Source organism: Oncorhynchus mykiss, chromosome 11 (genome assembly GCF_057628025.1).
Source record: "Oncorhynchus mykiss isolate SJ-2025 chromosome 11, ASM5762802v1, whole genome shotgun sequence".
NCBI lineage: Eukaryota > Metazoa > Chordata > Actinopteri > Salmoniformes > Salmonidae > Oncorhynchus > Oncorhynchus mykiss.
This window is the reverse complement of record NC_143032.1, coordinates 40,820,844-40,845,658: the sequence shown is the minus strand read 5'-3', so window position 1 is coordinate 40,845,658 and position 24,815 is coordinate 40,820,844. Positions and strand designations below refer to the sequence as shown.

Sequence of the window (24,815 nt, the reverse complement as noted above, 5' to 3'; positions counted from 1 at the left end):
TAATGTATTTCCAGTGAATTTTGTTTTTTCCGAGCCCTGTTCTGAGAAATTAGTAATTGAAGTGGTTACAATTCTACATCCTGATATTACCAAGTTCTGTGCACTACATGGTGCTGTTCCAGTTTTTTAAAGACCCCCCCCCCCCCACCCACCCATTGGATTTGTGCATTTGAAACATTGGTCAGGTAAACAACCAAAGCATGGGTTACTGTCATACCTTGTCCATAAACTGCTAACAGGGTAAGGAAACCAGTATGTGATTTGGTGAACTATCCCTTTAACATTGGGGGTGGGGGGTGTAAACTTTAAAAATAAATAACATAGTAGGAACAGCACTATCTAGTGGTCAGAACCTGGTAATGACAGTATGTAGGATGTGACATGACATTAAATGAACAATTTCTCTGAAAAGATGGGGGGGAACACCAAATTTAATGATAATACATTACATAGGATGAAGAAACAATACTCAGAGCTGCAGCTCCATACTACTTATTAGACATGGAGAACTGATTGATACTGTATACTTATTCTCACGATGGGTTGGGGGGTCCATAGGTGGCTTTTGACAATTACTTTGGATTCTTCATGTCTTACACATAGTAAATAAAATAAAAAAGGTGGTCCAAATTGGATGTTAGGTACTATATTTATTGAATGTTATATGAATCCTATAAATTTAAAATATGTATTTCGGGTGCAATCAATTAGCTTAATTTTTCAAAGCTCAAATTATATTTCAACCAAAAAATGTTGCAGGAATGCTTATCTTATCTAACTACAGAAATTACTTCAGAACAATCTGAGACGGTGGGTGTCATGGCTTGCTGAAATGACAGGATGTTGGGATTATTGCAGTGTAACTATGCATTTTTGTCAGGCAGGACCATACAGCACTGAATGAGCAAATTTGACTTTGCAAGCTGTATATTGAACCGCTACCAAAAAGTTAAGTTTACGTTCATCGTTAAAATTCATGTTGTATCTGTGTGTTTACAGGTCTATTTCCAAGATGCAAATAAAATGTTATTCGTCGCATGCTTCATAAAAAACAAGTGAAGATCAACAGTGAAATGCTTATTTAAGGGCCATTCCCAACAATGTACAGAAATAAAGTAATAACGCTTAATGAAAAATACACAATGAGTAACGGTAACTTGGCTATATACACGGGGTAGCAGTACTGAGTTGGTGGAGAGATTTGAGGTAGATATGCACAGTTGAAGTCAGAAGTTTAAATACAGGTTGGAAGTCATTAACACGTTTTTCAACCACAACACAAATTTCTTCTGAACAAACTATGGCAAGTTGCTTCGGACATTTACTTTGTGCATGGAACAAAAAACATTTCCAACAATTGTTTACAGACTGATTATTTCACCTATAATTAACTTGATCACGTTTTACATACACTAAGTTGACTGTGCCTTTTAAACAGCTTGGAAAATGAAAATGTCAAGTCTTTAGAAACTTCTGATTGCCTAGTTGACATAATTTGAGTCAATTGGAGGTGTACCTGTGGATGTATTTCAAGGCCTACCTTCAAACTCAGTGCCTCTTTGCTTGACATCATGGGGAAATCAAAAGAAATCAGCCAAGACCTCAGAAAACAATTTGTAGACCTCCACAAGTCTGGTTTACCCTTAGGAGCAATTTCCAAATGCTTGAAGGTACAATGTCCATCTGTACAAACAATAGTACGCAAGTATAAACACCATGGGACCTCACAGCCGTCATACCGCTCAGGAAGGAGACATGTTCTGTCTCCTAGAGATGAACATACTTTGCGAAAAGTGCAAATCAATCCCAGAACAAAGGACCTTGTGAATATGCTGGAGGAAACCGGTACAAAACTATCTAAATCCACAGTAAAACAAGTCCTATATCGACATAACCTGAAAGGCCATTCTTCAAGGAAGATGCCACTGCCTCAAAACTATACTGAATAAAAATATAAACGCAACATGCAACATTTTCAAAGATTTTACTGAGTTACAGTCCATATAAGGAAAACGGTTAGGCCCGACTCTATGAATTTCACATGACTGGGAATACAGATATGCATCTGTCCCACTCCTCTTCAATGGCTGCTGGATATTGGCGGGAACTGGAACACGCTGTCTTACATCCCAAACATGCTCAATGGGTGACATGTCTGAGTAAGCAGGCCAGCTTCCAGGAATTATGTCTGCAGCTTATGCCTGCCCAACCCCATAACCCCAACGACTCCATACACGTGGTCTGCGATTGTGAGGCCGTTTGGACATACTGCCATTTTCTCTAAAAAGACATTGGTAGAGAAATGGTCATAAAATTCCCTGGCAACAGCTCTGCTGGACATTCCTGCAGTAAGCATGCCAATTGCACACAACCTCAACTTAAGACATCTGTAGCATTGTGGTGTGTGACAAAACTGCGTCTATGAACTTATTAATGAAGCCGATGACTGACTGATAACTCCTCAATGCCATTTGATGAATCACGGAACATATTCCAGTCCTGATAGGCTAGCAAAACAATCCTGTAATTTAGCATCCGCTTCATCGGACCAATTGTGTTTGTTGTCCGTAGCTTATGCCTGCCCATACCATAACCCCACCACCACCGTGGAGGTCCTGGGCTGGCATTTTTACACGTGGTTGTGATGCCGGTTGGACGTATTGCCAAATTTTAAAAAACAACATTGGCTTATAGTGGAGAAATTAACATTTAGTTTTCTTGCAACTGCTCTGGTGGACATTCCTGCGGTCAGCATGCCAATTGTTTGCTCCCTCAAAGCTTGAGACATTTGTGGCATTGCTGTGTGAAGAACAAAAAAGTTTACCTGTGTAATGATCATGCTGTTTAATCAGCTTCTTTAATGCCACACCTGTCAGATGGATTAATTATTTTGGCAAAGGAGAAATGTTCACTAGCAGGGATGTAAACACATTTGTCATCATTTGAGAGAAATAAACTTTGTGCATATGGATGATTTAGGCCCTAATCCCAGAGACTCGGGAAAGGAAAAGACGGCAAAAGAGAGGCCAACGTGTAGGCTCTCGGATGAAACTAAGTCGGCAAATAAATAATCTGCCTCTACCTTCCGTTCTATTCGCGAATGTACCACCACTGGAGAACAAACAGGATGAACTCCGTTCGACACTATCCTATCAACGGGACCTGAAGAACTGTAATATCCTAGGTTTCTCTGAGTCGTGGCTGGACATGGATAATATACATCTAGCAGTTTTTTTCTAAGCGTTGTCAAGACCGTACGGCAGCGTTGGGTAAGGTTAGGGGGATGGATGTGTCTCTTTGTCAACAACAAATGCTCGTGCTCGTGCAATCTCTATTATTAAGGAAATCTCGAGTTTCTTCTCTCCTGCGTTTTAGAATACTTCATGATAAGCTGTAGACCATATATTTACCAATAGAGTTGATCTATATTTTTAGTAGCAGTCTATTTACCACCACAAACCGATGCTGGCGGTAAGACAACACTCAACGAGCAGTATTAGGACATAAGCAAACAAGAAAATACTCTCAGGGAAACTGAAATCCATTTTACCTCATTTCTACTAGCATGTCACCTGCGCAACTAGAGGACCTTTACTCCACACACAGAAACACATACAAAGCTCGCCCTCTATTTGGCAAATCTGACCATAACTCTATCCTCCTGATTCCTGTTTACAAGCAAAAACTCAAACGGGAAGTATTTGAACAGGAAGTACCAATAATGAAGTGGTCCGATGAAACAGATGCTAGGCTACAGGACTGTTTTGGTAGCAAAGAATGGAATATGTTATGGGATTCATCCAATGGATTCATCCAAGGAATTTACAATATCAGTCACTGGCTTCGTTAAAAAGTGCATTGACGTCGTCGTCCCCACATTGACCATATGTACATATTCTATCCAGAAACAATGGATTACAAGCAACAGCCGCTAAAGGATGGAGCTGCCGCTTTCAAGGAGTGGGTCACTAATCTGGATGCTTATCCACACTGCCCTCTCCCACCTGGACAAGAGGAACACCTATGTGAGATTGATGTTCATTGATACAGCTCAGCGTTCAACACCAAAGTGCCCTCCAAGTTCATCACTAAGCTATGGACCCTGCATCACAGCTTGGTATGGGAACTGCTTGGCATCCAGCCGCAGAGGGTAGTGCATATGGGGCCGAACTCCATGGTTGCTTAGTCACTTTATTCCTAGTTATATGTACAAATCTACCTCGATTATCTTGTACCACTCCACATCGACTCAGGACTGTTACCCCGTGTATATAGCCAAGTTATTATTTCTTATTGTCTATGTATTATTACTTTTATTACATGTTATTAGTTTTCTATTATTTCTCTATTTTATCTCTGCGTTGTTTGGAAAGGCCCGTAAATAGTTTACTGTTAGTCTACACCTGTTGTTTATGACACAAAACAGTTTGATTTGAAAGCCTTTAAGTAACACTGCAACAAAATGATTTACTGTTCTGCCATTGTTTTTAGGTAGCTAAACTATATGATTGTGTAATTGCTGAAGGATATGTCTATAGCACACATGAGTCAACATGACTAACTGTGTTCATATCAGTTAAATTTGGAGATAATTGCTAATTATGGCATTTTCTACACCAAAGTTATTCATCATAATGTTGCAGAGTTTCTCTGTGCCCCATGTTTAACACATGTTCATTTTTCAACAGTCTGCTTTCCTGCACTGGATGGGAGTGATCCTCCCACCTAGTGCCACCACCTGCATTCTGTCCCTCTCTCTCCTAATTCCCTAGTAGATACATTGTCACCCTATAGTCTGGTAGCCTGGCTGCTCACCTACATGTATATCAATGAAGACCCCATTTGGAAAGACGCCAGGCCAGCGCCCCAGAGCTGATGGGGGTGAGAGAAACTCACGGCTTATGTACATGAATGTAGCTGAAAAATTACACATGACAGCCTACAAAACCATATGGGTTTTTTAAGATATAAGTATGATACAGTAATATGCACTGCCTTCAGAAAGATATTCACACCCCTTTACTTTTTCAACATTTTGTTCTGTTACAGCCTGAATTTAAAATTGATTACATTTAGATTTTTTTGTCAATGCTCTACACACAATACCCCATAATATCAAAGTGGTATTATGTTTTTACATAATGTTTACAAATGAATAAAAAAATGTAAGCTGAAATGCCTTGATAAATGTAAGTATTCAACCCCGTCTTCACAAAAATGTGCTTAACAAGTCACATAAGTTGCATTGACTCACTCTGTGTGCAATAATAATGCTAAACATGATCTTTGAATGACCTCATCTCTGTACCCAACACATACACATCTTTAAGGTCCCTTAATAGTGAATTTCAAACCGATTCAACCACAAAGACCAGGGAGGTTTTTCAATGCCTTGCAAATAAGGGCACCTATTGGTAGATGGGAGAAAAAAAATATCCCATTGAGCATGGTGAAGTTAATAATTACACTTTAATTGGTGTATTAAAACACCCAGTCACTACAAAGATATAGGCGTCCTTCCTAACACAATTGCCAGAGAGGAAGGAAACGGCTCAGGGATTTCACCATGAGGCCAATGGTGACTTTAAAACCGAGTTTAATTGCTGTGATATGAGAAAACTGAGGATGGATCAACTACATTGTAGTTACTCTACAATACTAACCTAATTGACAGAGTGAAAAGAAGGAAGCCTGTACAGAATAAAAATGTTCCAAAACCTGCATCCTGTTTGCAACAAGGCACTAAAGTAATACTGCAAAATATGTGGCAAAGCAATATATTTTTTGTCCTGAATACAAAGTGTAATGTTTGGGATAAATACAACACATTACTGAGTACCACGCTCCATATTTTGGTGGTAGGTATGCTTGTAATCGTTCAGGACTGGAGTTTGTATGGCCGAGTTACAATTTATTTTTATTTTTTTTACCCCTTTTTCTCCCCAATTTCGTGGTATCCAATTGTTTTAGTAGGTACTATCTTGTCTCATTGCTACAACTCCTGTACGGGCTCGGGAGAGACGAAGGTTGAAAGTCATGCGTCCTCCGATACACAACCCAACCAAGCCTTCTTAACACAGCGCCATCCAACCCAGAAGCCAGCCGCACCAATGTGTCGGAGGAAACAGCATGCACCTGGCAACCTTGGTTAGCGCGCACTGCGCCCGGTCCGCCACAGGAGTCGCTGGTGCGCGATGAGACAAGGATTTCCCTACCGGCCAAACCCTCCCTAACCCGGACGACGCTAGGCCAATTGTGCGTCACCCCACGGACCTCCCGGTCGCGTCCGGTTACGACAGAGCCTGGGAGCGAACCCAGAGTCTCTGGTGGCACAGCTGGCGCTGCAGTACTGCGCCCTTAACCACTGTGCCACCCAAGTTACAATTTTGACTTAAATCTGCTTGAAAGTCTATGGCAAGACTCAGGGCTGTAAATACGTATGTAAATTAGATTTACAGTTAAAGTCGGAAGTTTACATACACTTAGGTTGGAGTCATTAAAACTTGTTTTTCAACCACTCCACAAATTTCTTGTTAACAAACTATAGTTTTGGCAAGTCGGTTAGGACATCTACTTTGTGCATGACACAAGACATTTTTCCAACAATTATTTACAAACAGATTATTTCACTTATAATTCACTGTATCACAATTCCAGTGGGTCAGAAGTTGATATACAGTGAGGAGAACAAGTATTTGATACACTGCCGATTTTGCAGGTTTTCCTACTTACAAAGCATGTAGAGGTCTGTAATTTTTATCATAAGTACACTTCAACTGTGAGAAGAGACAGAATCTAAAACAAAAATCCAGAAAATCACATTGTATGATTTTTAAGTAATTAATTTGCATTTTATTGCATGACATAGGTATTTGATACATCAGAAAAGCAGAACTTAATATTTGGTACAGAAACCTTTGTTTGCAATTACAGAGATCATACGTTTCCTGTAGTTCTTGACCAGGTTTGCACACACTGCAGCAGGGATTTTGGCCCACTCCTCCATACAGACCTTCTCCAGATCCTTCAGGTTTCGGGGCTGTCGCCGGGTAATACGGACTTTCAGCTCCCTCCAAAGATTTTCTATTGGTTTCAGGTCTGGAGACTGGCTCGGCCACTCCAGGACCTTGAGATGCTTCTTACTGAGCCACTCCTTAGTTGCCCTGGCTTTGTGTTTCGGGTCGTTGTCATTGGAAGACCCAGCCATGACCCATCTTCAATGCTCTTACTGAGGGAAGGAGGTTGTTGGCCAAGATCCCGCGATACATGGCCCCATCCATCCTCCCCTCAATACGGTGCAGTCACCCTGTCCCCTTTGCAGAAAAGCATCCCCAAAGAATGATGTTTCCACCTCCATTCTTCACGGTTGGGATGGTGTTCTTGGGGTTGTACTCATCCTTCTTTTTCCTCCAAACACGGCGAGTGGAGTTTAGACCAAAAAGCTATATTTTTGTCTCATCAGACCACATGACCTTCTCCCATTCCTCCTCTGGATCATCCAGATGGTCATTGGCAAACTTCAGACGGGCCTGGACATGCGCTGGCTTGAGCAGGGGGACCTTGCGTGCGCTGCAGGATTTTAATCCATGACGGCGTAGTGTGTTACAAATGGTTTTCTTTGAGACTGTGGTCCCAGCTCTCTTCAGGTCATTGACCAGGTCCTGCCGTGTAGTTCTGGGCTGATCCCTCAGCTTCCTCATGATCATTGATGCCCCACGACGTGAGATCTTGCATGGAGCCCCAGACCGAGGGTGATTGACCGTCATCTTGAACTTCTTCCATTTTCTAATAATTGCGCCAACACTTGTTGCCTTCTTACCAAGCTGCTTGCCTATTGTCCTGTAGCCCATCCCAGCCTTGTGCAGGTCTACAATTTTAACCCTGATGTCCTTACACAGCTCTCTGGTCTTGGCCATTGTGGAGAGGTTGGAGTCTGTTTGACTGAGTGTGTGGACAGGTGACTTTTATACAGGTATACAGGGTTCAAACAGGTGCAGTTAATACAGATAATGAGTGGAGAACAGGAGGGCTTCTTAAAGAAAAACGAACAGGTCTGTGAGAGACGGAATTCTTACTGGTTGGTAGGTAAATACTTGTCATGCACTAAAATGCAAATTAATTACTTAAAAATCATACAATGTGAATTTCTGGATTTTTGTTTTAGGTTCCGTCTCTCACAGTTGAAGTGTACCTATGATAAATATTACAGACCTTTACATGCTTTGTAAGTAGGAAACACTGCCGATTTTGCAGGTTATCAAATACTTGTTCTCCCCACTGTACACTAAGTTGACTGCCTTTAAACAGCTTGGAAAATTCCAGAAAATGTTGTCATGGCATTAGAAGCTTCTGATTGGCTAATTGACATAATTTGAGTCAATTGGAGGTGTACCTGTGGATGTATTTCAAGGCCTACCTTCAAACTAAGTGCCTCTTTGCTTGACATCATGGGAAAATCAAAAGAAATCAGCCAAAACCGGTATGAAAAAGCCAGACTACGGTTTGCAACTGCACATGGGGACAAAGATTGTATTTTTGGGAGAAATGTCCTCTCCTCTGATGAAACAAAAATAGATCTGTTTGGACATAATCACCATCGTTTATGTATGGAAGAAAAAGGGGGAGGCTTGCAAGCCGAAGAATACCATCCCAACCCTGAAGCATGGGGGTGGCAGCATCATCTTGTGGTGGTTCTTTGCTGCAGGAGGGACTGATGCGCATCACAAAATAGATGGCATCAAGAGGAAAGGAAATTGTGGATATATTGAAGCAACATCTCGACATCAGTCAGGAAGTTAAAGCTTGGTTGCAAATGTGTCTTCAAAATGGACAATGACCCCAAGCATACTTCCAAAGTTGTGGCAAAATGGCTTAAGGACAACAAAGTCAAGGTATTGGAGTGGCCATCCCAAAACCCTGACCTCAATCCCATAGAAAATTTGTGGTCAGAACTGAATAAGCATGTGCAAGGCCTACATTCCTGACTCAGCTACACCAGCTCTGTCAGGAGGAATGGGCCAAAATTCACCCAACTAATTGTTAAACAATTTAAAGGCAATGCTACCAAATACTAATTGAGTGTATGCAAACTTCTGACCCACTGGGAATGTGATGAAATAAATAAAAGCTAAAATAAATCATTCTCTATTATTCTGACATTTTACATTCTTAAAATAAAGTGGTGATCCTAACTAACCTAAGACATGGACTTTTTTTTCTTGGATTAAATGTCAGGAATTGTGAAACACTTAGTTTAAATGTATTTGGCTAAGGTGTATGTAAGCTTCCGACTTCAACTGTATGTATTTCATTTTCAATACATCTCTCAATTTCAAAAAACATGTTTACACTTTGTCATTATGGGGTATTTAGGAAAAATATATATTTAATACATATATAATTCAGGCTGTAACAACAAATTTGAATAAGCCAAGAGCTGTGAATACTTTCTGTAGGCTGATTTATTGTAATTTTGGGGAGATATTTCATGCACACGTTTGTTTGCCATTTTAGGTAATATTGGGGTTTCTGCAAATCTGATCAAGAGGAAAAATTCCCACAAGTAAGTTCTCATTGTGTAGACACAGCATAAGACCAAAAGCAGGTTGCCTTCCAAACAGACAGATGTGTGGATATATTGATTTGACATTACGTACTTCCTTCCAAATTGGGATCTCTATAGGAAGCAGAAGAATGTTGGTCCAAGCAAGCCTATTGCCCAACCCAGACGAAACATAGTGGGTTGCAGGATAACGCACCAGTGGAAGGAAGATACCAAGGTTTCCCAGTGGAAAGGAACAGTTCTCGATCAAGTCCCTGTCAACCCATCTCTCTACCTGATCAAGTATGATGGATTTGACTGCATCTATGGACTTGAGCTTCACAAAGATGAGAGGGTGCAAGGCCTGGAGGTTTTACCAGACAGAGTTGGTAGGTATTGTGAAAACTTAACGTGTAAATATTTGTATGAACATAGCAAGATTCAACAAGTGAGACATAAACTGAACAAGTTCCACAGACATGTGACTAACAGCAATTGAATAATGTGTCCCTGAACAAAGGGGGGGTCAAAATCAAAAGTAACAGTATCTGGTGTATGGTGTGGCCACCAGCTGCATTATGTACTGCAGTGCATCTCCTCTTCATGGACTGCACCAGATTTGCCAGTTCTTGCTGTGAGATGTTACCCCACTCTTCCACCAAGGCACCTGCGGGTTCCTGGACATTTCTGGGGAGAATGTCCCTAGCCCTCACCCTCCGATCCAACAGTTCCCAGACGTGCTCAATGGGATTGAGATCTGGGCTCTTCGCTGGCCTAGGCCTAACACTGACATTCCTGTCTTGCAGGAAATCATGCACAGAACGAGCAGTATGGCTGGTGACATTGTCATGCTGAAGCATCATGTCAGGATGAGCCTGCAGGAAGAGTACCACATGAGGGAGGCGGATGTCTTCCCTGTAATGCACCGCGTTGAGATTGCCTGCAATGACAACAAGCTCAGTCCGAGGATGCTGTGACACACCACCCCAGACCATGACGGACCCTCCACCTCCAAATCGATCCCGCTCCAGAGTGCAGGCCTCGGTGTAACGCTCATTCCTTCGACGATAAACGCAAATCCGACTAAACCGTGACTCGTCAGTGAAGAACACTTTTTGCCAGTCCAGCGACGGTGGGTTTGCGCCCATAGGCAACATTGTTGCCGGTGATGTCTTATATCAGGCCAACAAGCCCTCAGTCCAGCCTCTCTCAGCCTATTGCGGACAGTCTGAGCACTGATGGAGTGATTGTGAATTCCTGGTGTAACTCGGGCAGTTGTTGTTGCCATCCTGTACCTGTCCTGCAGGTGTTGTTACACGTGGTCTGCCACTGTCCGTCCTGTGTCCCTGTAGCACTGTCTTAGAGTACAGTACGGACATTGCAATTTATTGCCCTGGCCACATCTGCAGTCCTCATGCCTCCTTGCAGCATGCCTGAGGCACGTTCACGCATATGAGCAGGGACCCTGGACATCTTTCTTTTGGTGTTTTCCAGTCAGTAAAAAGGCCTGTTTAGTGTCCTAAGTTTTCATAACTGTGACCTTAATTGCCTACCATCTGTAAGCTGTTAGTGTCTTAACGACCTTTCCACAGGTGCATGTTCATTAATTATTTATGGTTCATTGAACACGCATGGGAAACAGTGTTTAAACCCTTTACAATGAAGATCTGTGAAGTTATTTGGATTTTTACAAATTCTTTGAAAGACAGGGTCCTGAAAAAGGGACGTTTCTTTTTTTGCTGAGTTTGTTACAAATTAATTTACATATTTTCATAGCCATATTTACTATTCATTTGAAACTGCTCTCTGTAATGCAGCTCCAGCTCGCGTCAGTGATGCACAGCTAGCAGAAACCATGATAGGCAAAGCAGTGGAGCACATGTTTGAGCAAGATGAAGGACCAAAGGAGGAGTGGAGGGGCATGGTGCTAGCACGGGCTCCCATTATGAACACATGGTTCTACATCACTTACGAAAAGGACCCTGTGTTGTACATGTACCAGCTCTTGGATGACTACAAAGAGGGGGATCTCCGGATAATGCCTGATTCAAGTGAGTCCATCAGAAATTACATTTTGTGTTAACACTGTAGGCATCATTTATGGTCTCCATACCACTCTTTCTTTAAAAACATGTAATTCTAAGTTGTATTACGGTAGATACAATAATACTACATAAATGTTGTCAACAAATTCTCTCACTAAAGCTGGTAATATTCTATGCTTTTGCAGATGACTCGACCCCATCAGAGAGAGAGCCTGGCGAAGTGGTGGATAGCCTTGTTGGCAAACAAGTGGAATATGCCAAAGAGGATGGCGGCAAAAGGACAGGCATGGTTATCCATCAGGTTGATGCCAAACCCTCTGTTTATTTCATCAAGTTTGATGACGACTTTCACATCTACGTCTACGATTTAGTAAAAACGTCTTAGGGCATTGAGAAAATCATTGATTCACAGACCGTGGCAAATGTTTTCAGGATTTCTTTGAGACAAGATCAATTTCCAGTTAAATGGACAATTCTTTCACAGGCTACGAATGTGAAACTTCCTGTTTCCTGTGTCACTGCTTCCAATGCGAAAGCTATTAGTGTACTTTGTCTGAAGTCCACTTTTGTTTGAAGAAGAAGAGACCTCTGCAGAATTCACCATGTCTGAACATTTACTCTGTTCAATTGGGCCAGACACCAGGAGCCTAATCCAAAGTTTTTCTTAACATGATAGAAAAGTGAGAATTTTGTGGGGGGGTTTCTTGTCTATGATGCTGTAAATGAATTATTGAGAGGTTCTCGTAACATGTTTCTACCACTTTTGTTGACTTGTGGGTTTAACATGCTCAGAATTTAGCATGCATCAGTCTAACAAATGTGGTCCTTTGTAGCTCAGTTGGTAGAGCAGGGTAGTGGATTCAATTCCCCCATCCATATGTCAAATGTATGCACGCGTGACTAAGTCGCTTTGGATAAAAGCGTCTGCTAAATGGCACATTACTGTATCAGTCAAACACCCTAGTAATCAGTTTAAATTCTGTGATTTAATTTTATTCCTTAATTCTCTACTTGTATGAACTGCCATTGTGCAATTGTCCTTCACATAAGGCTAGTTTCTGAGACCAAGGAAATCCAAGAGCTTCTTCTTTTTAGTTTTTAATCAGTGTTATTTTATGTCGGCGACGCTTGCATTCTCCCGAAATGGTTGTCTAGACCTCTACTACTCTGTCAAATCGAAATTGTATTAGAGTAATTTGGCTGATTGGTTGTGCAAAGTTCAACAATTATTTTAATTCTAATATTTTTAGTTTACTGTGGCTTTTAGATTCGATTTTAATCCCTTCAACCTGAAATTATTTGTTTTGTTATGTAATACTCTATCATCCAAATCTGATTTCAAATTTGTATTATCACATTTCACTCTTACTCCTTTGCTAGAGCTACTGTATTGCACATAACTAACTATACACTGAGTGGACAAAACATTAAGAACACCTTTCTAATATTGAGTTCCACCTACTACCATACCCCGCCCTGGCACCTACTAACCTCGTCCATTGGCACTTAAATGGGCACTTGCCTATTCACCCTTTGAATGGCACGCATACACAAGCCATGTCTCAAGGCTTAAAAATCATTTTTTTAACCTGTCTTCTCCTCTTCATCTACACTTGTGGTGTATTGAACAGGTGACATCAATAAGGGGATCATAGCTTTCACCTGATCAGTTTGTCATGAAAAGAGCAGGTGTTCTTAATGTTTTTGTGTACTCAATGTACATGAAAGACGATTATAAATGCGGCTTACAAGAAATATAGTGTATCAATTATCTTGTTAGCATTGTGATCCATTTGGAAGTATTTTTACGACTTACCTTCAATTCTTCATGCCTGTTTCATGTGCCATATATTTTCAGAGTGATAGATCTCAGAAATGTTTCTATCAAAGAATGTGTGGTCTAAATTGATTAAGCAAAGGGCCTGTTAATGTTCTAATGGATTTTGGGTCATATGCCACTGAGCCACCTACCATCAATGAGGTTAATTTTGAAAATGTCATTGTTTAATTGAATTCAGAATCAATCCAATCCATACGTTTATTTCTCATTTAAGCAAATATGAATTGTTTGCTGTTTTCTGACCTGAGCCTAGGTTGATTTCATGATTTAACTTGATACTGTATAATAGTATTAGACATCACTTGCAACATTTTGAATTTCATCCAAGGAATTAGAAATATATTTAAATGGTCAACATGTCATGGTTATTTTAGAATTGCTGTATTGTTAGCATGTTCAAATTGTGTTACTGAAGCCTACGGTGCATTTGGAAAGTATTCAGACCCCTTGACTTTTTCCACATTTTGTTATGTTACAGCCTTATTCTAAAATTGATTAAATATTTGTTTTCCCCTATTCAATCTACACACGATACCCCTTTAATAACAAAAGCAAAAACAGTTTTTTAGAAATGTATTAAAAATGGAAACATCATATTTACATAAGTATTCAGACCCTTTACTCAGTAATTTTGTTGAAGCACCTTTGGCAATGATTACAGCCTCAAGTCTTCTTCGGTATGACGCTAAACGCTTGGCACACCTGTATTTGGAGTTTCTCCCATTATTCTCTGCAGATCCTCTCAACCTCTGTCAGGTTGGATGGGGAGCGTCACTACATAGCTATTTTCAGGTCTCTCCAGAGATGTTTGATAGGATTCAAGTCCGGGCTCTGGCTGGGCCACTCAAGGACATTCAGAGGCTTGTCCCGAAGCCACTGCTACGTTGTCCTGTTGGAAGATGAATCTTCACCCTAGTCCTGAGCGCTCTGGAGCAGGTTTTCATCAAGGATCCCTCTGTACTTTTTTCCTTTCATCTTTCCCTCGATCCTGACTAATTTTCCAGTCTCTGCCGCTGAAAAACATCCGCAACACATGATGCTGCCACCACCATGCTTCACCATATGGATGGTGCCAGGTTTCCTCCATAGGTGACGCTTGGCATTCAGGCCAAAGAGTTCAATCTTGGTTTCATTGGACCAGAGAATCTTGTTTCTCATGGTCTTCGAGTCTTTAGGTGCCTTTTGGCAAACTCAAAGCGGGCTGTCGTGCCTTTTACTGAGGAGTGGCTTCCCGTCTGGCCACTCTACCATAAAGGCCTGATTTGGTGGAGTGTTGCAGTGGTTGTTCTTCTGGAAGGTTATCCCAATTCCACAGAGGAACTCTGCAGCTCTGAACCCATTGAACCCATTGGGTTCTTGGTCACATCCCTGACCAAGGCCCTTCTCCCCCGATTGCGCAGTTTGGCCAGTAGGCCAGCTCTAGGAAGTCTTGGTGGTTCCAAACTTCTTCCATTTTAAGAATGATGGAAGCCACTGTGTTCTTGGGGACCTTCAATGCTGCAGAATTTTTTTTGGTACCCTTCTCCAGATCTGTGACTCGACAGAATCCTGTCTCGGAGCTCAACGGACAATTCCTTTGACCTCGTGGCTTGTTTTTTGCTCTGACATGCACTGCCAACTGTGGGACTTATATAGACACGTGGGCATTTCCAAATCATGTCCAATCAATTGAATTTGGAGTCCACAGGTGGAATCATGTTCTAGAAACATCTCAAGGATGTTCAATGGAAACAGAATGTACTTGAGCTCAATTTTGAGTCTCATAGCAAAACTACTTTTATTTTTTTTATACATTTACCAGTTTTTGCTTTTGTCATTATGGGGTATTGTGAATAGATTGATGATTTAATACATTTTAGAATAAGGCTGTAACCTAACAAAATGTGAAAAAAGGTTGCATGCATATAGCTAAATGTACGTTGATGTGAGTTGCATGTCAGTTATTAGCGTATGTCAATTGTGACATTTTGTTGTTTTTGTACTGTGCATTACATTAACCAACGCACTGATAATTCTAAATGAGTGCCAACTAAACGTGCCAGTCTTGTACAGAATTTAAGGGGTGATAGTTCTAAATAAATCATTTGTCAGTTTATTTTAAAAAAAAAGTTACTGGCTTATTTATATGTATCCATAAAGAACTGTGTGTGCATGTAAGGATGGACCTTGTGCGTACATGTTCAGTCAGTCGTTATATGTTAAAATAGGATTAACATATTTTGAGTTGAAATGGAAGAGATTTAATTACGGGACAGTACTTTTCTGCTATTTGTATATGTTTATATATCAAAATATAGAGGTAAAATTATGTCTTAATGGCCTTGTGTTCTAAATAATATTTTTTTAAATAAATGGTAACAGTTTAGTCATCTGGCACAAACACTTTAATGTTACTGAATTCTGTAAGAAAATTTGATAATGGACTATCCTGAATATTAAAATAAATAAGTAGGCCTATGTAATGTTTATTTTTTTAATGTTATGTTTCCTTTTAACACAACACTGGAAGATCCAGTATTTGTGCGGCAGGTATAGTAGTCCAAATGGGGTCCATGGAAAAGCTTTCATACTATTGAGTGTTGCAGAACACACATACTAGCCATTCCCTTTGTCATGCAAACTCTGAGAAATATTCATATAATTACATACATAATATAAATGGTAGGATCTTTGTATTTAGCTGCAGAATATTTTCAAAGCTGGTATAATTTATTAGCTAATTACTTTTATAAATACGTATGCATATCGTGAGTAGAAACAATAGTCTAGCAGCTAGGCCTTAAGTACTGCTTAAGTAGTTTTTTGGGCTACATTATTTTACTATTTTATATTTTTTATAACTTTTACTCCACTACATTCCTAAAGAAAATATGTACTTTTTACTCACATTTTCCCTGACACCCAAAAGTTAAATTTGTAATGTTCAGGCAGGACAGCAATATGGTCCAATTCGCACACCTATCCATATAACGCGTTGTCATTCCTACTGCCTCTCATCTGGCAGACTCACTAAACACAAATACTGCCTTTGTGATGTCTGAGGGTTGGACTGTGGCCCTGGCTGTCCATAAATAAAAATATAAAAACAAGATAATCGTGCCGACTGGTTTGCTTAATATAAGGAATTGGATGTATAATATTTGAGTACTTTTTCCACCACTGTACTTATATTTAAAACCAGAAACTTTTACTCAAAGTAATATTTTACTGGTGGACTTTTACTTGAGTCATTTTAGTTTTTTACAGATATTTTGTTAAATATAGTACATTATTCATATACTTTACATACATGGTACTTTTATATACAGTATTACATGATTGGAATACAGTTTGACATACACATGAAATGGTACTCATTATTACATTCTCTTGCAATAAGTGCCATGAGATCTTTAGTGACCAAAGAGTTGGGACACCCATTTTAAGTCCCGTCTTCTTCAAGTAACATTCCATTGTTAGTTAGTACTTCAACATTATTAAAATGAAATTAATTTTGTACAAATGTATGGTATAAATTAGTGATCTGTCGTAGAAATGACTGCCGCCTTGTTCATTTCAGCAGCTTATTTCTCTTTGGCTTTTGCCTTTCCCCAGGTGGCACACAACTTGAAACGAAACACCATTGAATGGGAGACTTTTACTCTCCCAACTTTGTTTTTTTTCCTTCCAAAGGCTGTGCACGTGTTGAAGGTCAAGATTGTGATATTACTATCGTGCTTCTACACCTGCATTGCTTGCTGTTTGGGGTTTTAGGCTGGGTTTCTGTACAGCACTTTGAGATATCAGCTGATGTACGAAGGGCTATATAAATACATTTTATTTTATTTTATTAGAATGAAAGGCTTGTATGGAACCTAATAACCTTCCTCTATCAAATAGAATAACTCCTCTGTGCTTGGAATGGAATCCCTTATGTTACACTAGCTAGCTAGCTCACTCATTTTAGATAACTAGTAGCTAGCTTTTGCTACTCTTATCTGAAAAAGAAAAGACAACTGAATTATGTGAAATATGGCGGTGGAAAAGCTTGATATAACACATTTTCTGACAAGCAAGCACTTAGATATGGACATTTGTACGTTTACATACATTCATAGAATGTTTGGGAATGTTTAACAATATACTGTGTGAAGCGGCCGTGCATTTGGACAATGAATAGACACTGCAGTAAATAAACCTAATAAAAACATCTGTCTTGTCCAGGACCAGAGTCTACACAGGCTGATGGGCCATAGCCAATCAGAGCTATAGTAGGCCTTTATGGCCCAACAGTAGAGGTTTCATAATACCCATAAAACCTAGTGGTCAAACAGGGAAATGGTTCCAATTGTTTTTCCACCATTCATTTTTCACATAGGGTATTTTAGAAACACTTAAAATAAGGGGTGTGTTTTGTGTAGGCCTACCCTGGAATGCCGTTTTGATAACCATGTATATCTTGGACAAGGTGACTTTTGTCAATGTATTTGGTCCCAGATTTGAAAATGCTAACTAGTATCAAAGTAGACATGCAAAACTACAAATCCCTGCAAGCTCCTGCACGTCATCTCTAGCTGATACCTTTGCTAATAGGTATTGTAAATTTAAAACTTGCACAAGAACGTTCACAGAATTTGCCATTTAAAGAAATGTAGATTATTTATTAATGACTACGGTTAGCTAACATTACATAGAGTGCATTCGGAAAGTATTCAGACCATTGACCTTTTCCACATTTTGTTACATTACAGCCTTATTCTAAAATAGATTGATTGATTTTTTGTTTTAGCTACACACAATACCCCATAATGACAAAGCAAAAACAGTTTTTTAGACATTTTTGCAAATATATACAAAATAAATAACATACCTTATTTAAATAACTATTCAGACCCTTTCCTATGAAACTCGAAATTGATCTCAGGTGCATCCTGTTTCTATTGATCATCCTTGAGATGTTTCTACAACTTGATTGGAGTCCACCTGTGGTAAATTCAATTGATTGGACATGATTTGGAAAGGCATACACCTGTCTACATAAGGTCCGACAGTAGACAGTGCATGTCAGAGAAGGAAAAGAAATCTGCAGCATTGAAGGTCCCCAACAACACAGTGGCCTCCATCATTCTTAAATGGAAGAAGTTTGGAACCACCAAGACTCTTCCTAGAGCTGGCCGCCTGACCAAACTGAGCAATTGGGTCTTTATGACCAGACGGAAGCCACTCCTCAGTAAAAGGCACATGACCGCCCGCTTTGAGTTTGCCAAAAGGCAACTAATGAACAAGATTCTGTGGTCTGATGAAACCAAGATTAAACTCTTCGGCCTGAATGCCAAGCGTCACATGTAGTGGAAATCTGACACCATCCCTATGGTGAAGCATGGTGGTGGCAGCATCAGGATGTTTTTCAGTGGCAGGGACTGGGAGACTAGTCAGGACTGAGGGAAAGATGTACGGAGCAAAGTATAGAGAGATCCTTGATGACAACCAGTTCCGGAGCGCTCAGGACCTCAGACTGGGGTCGAAGGTTCACCTTCCAACAGGACAATGACCCTAAGCACACAGCCAAGACAACGCAGAAGTGGCTTAAGGACATTCAGAGCCTTGTTCCGGAGTCACACAGCCAGAGCCTGGACTTGAACCCGATCTAACATCTCTGGAGAGACCTGAAAATAGGTGTGCAGCGACGCTCCCCAATACAACCTGACAGAGCTTGAGAGGATCTGCAGAGAAGAATGGTGGAAACTCCCCAAATACAGGTGTGCCAAGCTTGTAGTGTCATACCCAAGAAGACTCCAGGCATTAATCGCTGCCAAAGGTGCTTCAATAAAGTACCAAGTAAAGGTTCTGAATACTTATGTAAATGTAATATAATTTTTTTTATGTTGTATAAATGTGCAAAAACTTCTAAAAAACTGTTTTTGCTTTGTCAATATTGGATATTGTGTGTAGATTGATGAGGGAAAAAAACTATAATCCATTTTAGAATAAGGCGTAATGTAACAATGTGGAAAATGTCAATGGGTCTGAATACTTTCCAAATGCACTGTAGTTAATCCAGAGATTCTTACCTTTGCCTCAATTTGGATGTCTCATCCAGATCATCATGGCATTTGTATTTTATGATAACCATAATAACAGCAAATTAGCGTTTCATTTTGGGGGGGTAAATACAGGCGAATATACTGATAAAAGTTATCTTGTCCTAGAGAGATTTACACGGTTATCTAAATGTCAGGCCAGGGTAAATCTACATGAAACACATCCCTTATTTGAGCTAAACGACTATCCCTTAACTGAGCTAAACGACTATCCCCGTAGCACTCACTTCCTTCATCATGAAGTGCTTTGAGAGACTAGTCAAGGATCATATCACCTCCACGCTATCTGACACCCTAGACCCACTCCAATTTGCTTACCACCCCAATAGGTCCACAGACGACGCAATCGTAATCACACTGCACACTGCCCTAACCCATCTGGACAAGAGGGATACCTATGTAAGAATGCTGTTCATCGACTACAGCTCAGCATTTAACACCATAGTACCCTCCAAACTCATCATAGAGCTCGGGACCCTGGGTCTCGACCCCGCCCTGTGCAACTGGGTTCTGGACTTTCTTACGGGATGCACCCAGGTGGTGAGGGTAGGAAACAACATCTCCACCCACTGATCCTGAACACTGGGGCCCCACAAGGGTGCACTCTCAGCCCTCTCCTGTACTCCCTGTTCACTCATGACTGCGTGGCCATGCATGCCTCCAACTCAATCATCAAGTTAGCAGACGACACTACAGTGGTAGGCTTGATTGCCAACAACAACGAGACGGCCTACAGGAAGGAGGTGAGCGCCCTCTGGTGTCAGGAAAATAACCTCACACTCAACAAAACAAAGGAGATGATCGTGGACTTCAGGAAACAGCAGAGGGAGCACCCCCCTATCCACATCGACGGCACAGTAGTGGAGAGGGTAGTACGTTTTAAATTCCTTAGCGTACACATCCCGGACAAACTGAAATGGTCCACCAACACAGACAGCATGGCGAAGAAGGCGCAACAGCGCCTCTTCAACCTTAGGAGGCTGAAGAAATTTGGCTTGTCACCAAAAACACTCACAAACTTTTACAGATGCACAATCGAGAGCATCCTGTCAGGCTGTATCACCGCCTGGTACGACAACTGCCCGCCAGGACACCTACACCACCCGATGTCACAGGAAGGCCAAAAAGATAATCAAGGACAACAACCACCCCCCCACCAGCCACTGCCTGTTCACCCCGAAGGCGCGGTCAGTACAGGTGCATCAAAGCAGGGACCGAGGGACTGAAATACAGCTTCTATCTCAAGGCCATCAGACTGTTAAACACCCATCACTAACATTGGTTGTGTGGCTGCTGCCAACATACTGACTCAAATCTCTAGCCACTTTAATAATAAAAATTGGATGTAATAAATGTATCACTAGTCACTTTAAACAATGATACGTTATATAATGTTTACATGCCCTACATTACTCATCTCATATGTATATACTGTACTCTATACCATCTACTGAATCAAACATTCTGATAATCTCAAATATATATACTGTTATCTACATCTACTGCATCTTGCCTATGCCATTCGGCCATCGCTCATCCATATATATGTACATATACTTATTCATTCCTTTACACTTGTGTGTAAAAGTTAGTTCTAAATTGTTAGATTACTTGTTAGATATTACTGCATGGTCGAAACTAGAAGCACAAGCATTTTGCTACACTCGCACTAACATCTGCTAACCATGTGTATGTGACCAATAAGATTTTATTTGATTTATTATAAGTGCTTCTAAAATCCCCTATGGGAAAAATGAAGGGAACCATTTCCCTGTTTGATCTCTTGGTTTTATGGGTAATATGAACTTATACTGTGGTACTCTAGTCTGTTCAACCTCTCTTTCGTATCGTGTGAGATTCCTAAATATTGGAAAGCTGCCGCGGTCACCCCCCTCTTCAAAGGTGGTGACACTCTAGACCCAAACTGTTACAGACCTATATCCATCCTACCCTTCCTTTCCAAAGTCTTCGAAAGCCAAGTTAACAGATTACTGAACATTTCGAATCCCACCGTACCTTCTCATCTGTGCAATCCGGTTTCCGAGCTGGTCCTCAGCCACACTCCAGGTACTAATTGATATCATAACCGCCATCAATAAAAGACAGTACTGTGCAGCTATCTTCATTGGCCTGGCCAATGCTTTTAACTCTGTCAATATCCACATTCTTATCGGCAGATTCAACAGCCTTGGTTTCTCAAATGACTGCCTTGCCCGGTTCACCAACTACTTCTCAGATAGAGTTCAGTGTGTCAAATCGGAGGGCCTGTTGTCTGGACCTCTGGCAGTCTCTATGGGGTACCATAGGGTTCAAATCTCGGGCCGACCCTTTTCTCTGTATATATCAATGATGCTGCTCTTGCTGCGTGTGATTCCTTGATCCATCTCTATGCAGATGACACCATTCTGTATACTTCTGGTCCTTCTTTGAACACTGTGTTAACAAACCTCCAAATGAGCTTCAATGCCATACAACACTCCTTCCGTGGCCTCCAACTGCTCTTAAGGGCACGTAAATTTCCCTCAGGATCTGCTTGGTATCCAGATTGGCTCTGTACTGCAACCAGTTGTTTTACGAAAACATAACGAGTCTTTCCCACGACAACGACAGGTGTCTGTAGTACAGCCATCTAGCATTCACGGAATCCACGCAAAAAAAAAGGCCTCTCTCATCTTTTTAAGTGGGAGAACTTACACAATTGGTGGCTGAGTAAATACTTTTTTTCCCCCACTGTATTTACATGCATCTCTGGAATACATTACACGCATTTGAGTGTAACCGATGTGAAATGGCTAGCTAGTTAGCGGTGGTGCTTGCTAATAGCGTGTCAATCGGTGACGTCACTCGCTTTGAGACCTTGAAGTAGTGGTTCCCCTTGCTCTGCAAGGGCCACGGCTTTTGTGGAGCGATGGGTAACGATGCTTCAAGGGTAACTGTTGATGTGTGCAGAGGGTCCCTGGTTCGAGCCCAGGTTGGGATGAGGAGAGGGACGGAAGCTATACTGTTACATTGATGCTGTTGGCCCGGATCACTGATTGCTGCAGAAAAGGAGGTCAAAAGGGGGGTGAGTGTAACCGATGTGAAATGGCTAGGTAGTTATCGGTCGTGCGCGCTAATAGCGTTTCAATTGGTGACATCACTCGCTTTGAGACCTTGAATTAGTGGTTCTCCTTGCTCTGCAAGGGCCGTGGCGCGATGGGTAACGTTGCTTCAATGTGTGCAGAGCGTCCCTGGTTCGCACCCAGGTCGGGGCGAGGGGATGGATGTAAAGTGTATACTGTTACATGAGCAAAGATGCAAATGTATCTACATGTATTTGAAGTACATTCTAAGTGAAGTTAAATACTGTATATTTAAAAGTATATTTTTTCTGTATGGGCAAACAGTGGGTACATTATTTGCCTTTGAATGAACAGAATGCTATGTTTCCTATGACGTTCCAGACCTAGAAATGAAATTATTAAAGTGGACTGACAGCATTTTAACTACTATGAAACAAACAGACAATCATTAAAATCAGTCAAAAATAAAATGTTCCCCAATTTATGCTACAAAACCAACTTTAAAAGAGGTTTAAAAATAGGTTATATTTGACAGATGGATGCCGTTCAATGCATGATAAATATATATGATTAATATAGTTCAGCAATACATTTCTTGGTAGGTCAACAAATATTGCTATCAGGTTGTAAATCACAGTTGGCCTGGTACATTGTTTGCTTCCTCCAGCCATTCGGGATGCACTGTTTCAGTCTCAATTACTCAATATTTTGAACAAAAACGGGCGAATGTAACTACACTCTTACATGCTGACCAGACAGCGCGCATGTTGATTCTGTCCATACACACCAGACGCAATCAGGACACAGAGATTGAAATATCAAAACAAACTCTCAACCAACTATATTAATTTGGGGACAGGTCGAAAAGCATTAAATATTTATGGCAATTTAGCTAGCTAGCTTGCTGTTGCTAGCTAATTTGTCCTGGGATATAAACATTGGTTCGTTATATTACCTGAAATGCCACAACTGACTGGCGTGTGGACCTCAGTTCATCTTTCAATCACTCACGTGGGTATATGCTCCTTAAAACCAATGAGGAGATGGCACGTGGGTAATGTGCTCCTAAAAACCAATGAGGAGCGGGAATAGGCAAGACTTGCAGCACGTCGAGCGTCACAAATAGAACCAAGTTCTATTTTAGCGCCTGGCCACGCAGATGCTCGCTGATGTGTCTGGTCAGCATGTTAGAAAAAAGGGCTCCAAAAGGGCTCTGCGGCTGTCCCCGTTGGAGAACCCTTTTTGGTGCTGGTAGAACACATTTTGGGTTCCAGATAGAACCCTTTTCAGTTTTACATGGAACCAAATGGGTTCTACCTGGAACCAAAATGGGTTCTTCAAAGGATTCTCATATGGGGACAGCCGGAATTTTTTTTTTTTTCTAGATACTCTCTTAGAAATAAAGGTGCTAAGGCTGGGAATGACAATACAATCAAACTAGCAATGGTAATGATCACAAGTCAGTCATAATGTTGCTAATAGGCTAGCATATCTATTTAGGTAGATATTTATTTAGCAAGCTAAAAACATGGAGCCTAACGTTAGCTAGCAAGCTGCTGGGATGATGTTGTCATTGGACGAGTGTGTGAGTGGCTCACTTTTCTCCCCATATCGTTTTTCTGTGACTACAGCTAGAGATGCAGGTGTTATTTGGTTAGTGTTAGTGTTCAAATACTGGAGAGTTGAGACCAAATCACGGACGCTGGACAGAGTGGATTTCAGTTGTAACAAAAGACAGTTTTAATGAGTCAGAGATATCTTGTCCCGCAGTTTTACATGCACGGACCTAGTTCACATAACTCGGCAAGGAGCCAGGTGAAAAAGAGGCCTATACAATGGTTACATACATTTTTATACATAGAATAAAGTAGGTGGAGTCTTGTCGTTTCGGTCTTCTTGACTGGTCGGAGGGTTGGAGGCGGGCCTTGCTCTAGCCAGAGCGGGCCCCATTGGTGCACAGCAAAAGTTCTTTGCTCTTGGGACCGGCCAGTTAGAGGGAGATGAGATGTGTGTTTATATAAGGAAGAGGGGGTCAGTCTTATGGCTGGGTGTATGTGTTCTTACGACGGAATGTCTTTGTTTATATGAGCTATGTGTATGAATATTTATATAACAAATCCCCCTCTTCACATCTATTAGACGTGAAAACTATAGCAGAAAGGTGGCGGTTGCAATCGTGGGTATATATAAGGTGGTGCTCCTAACCTTGTCTGGTTTGCATGGTGGGTCTGTAGGTGTAGTGCTACG

At 41.0% G+C, this 24,815-nt stretch overlaps 1 protein-coding gene across 3 annotated transcripts in view; it reads left to right on the top strand.

The window, feature by feature from the left end:
* Positions 1 to 16,517, top strand: part of LOC110535677 (spindlin-W) — a 32,238-nt gene extending 15,721 nt beyond the window's left edge. For 2 of the 3 annotated variants that reach the window (XM_021620826.3, XM_021620828.3), the window contains 5 exons: positions 4,689 to 4,881; positions 9,514 to 9,562; positions 9,683 to 9,930; positions 11,359 to 11,592; positions 11,772 to 16,517. In XM_021620826.3, coding sequence (XP_021476501.1) covers positions 4,830 to 4,881; positions 9,514 to 9,562; positions 9,683 to 9,930; positions 11,359 to 11,592; positions 11,772 to 11,971 — 783 coding nt within the window. In that variant the 5' untranslated portion in view covers positions 4,689 to 4,829 and the 3' untranslated portion in view covers positions 11,972 to 16,517. The remainder of the gene's footprint in view (positions 1 to 4,688; positions 4,882 to 9,513; positions 9,563 to 9,682; positions 9,931 to 11,358; positions 11,593 to 11,771) is intronic. The other variant, XM_090190096.1, reaches the window with a different exon arrangement.
* Positions 16,518 to 24,815: the final 8,298 nt, after the last annotated feature.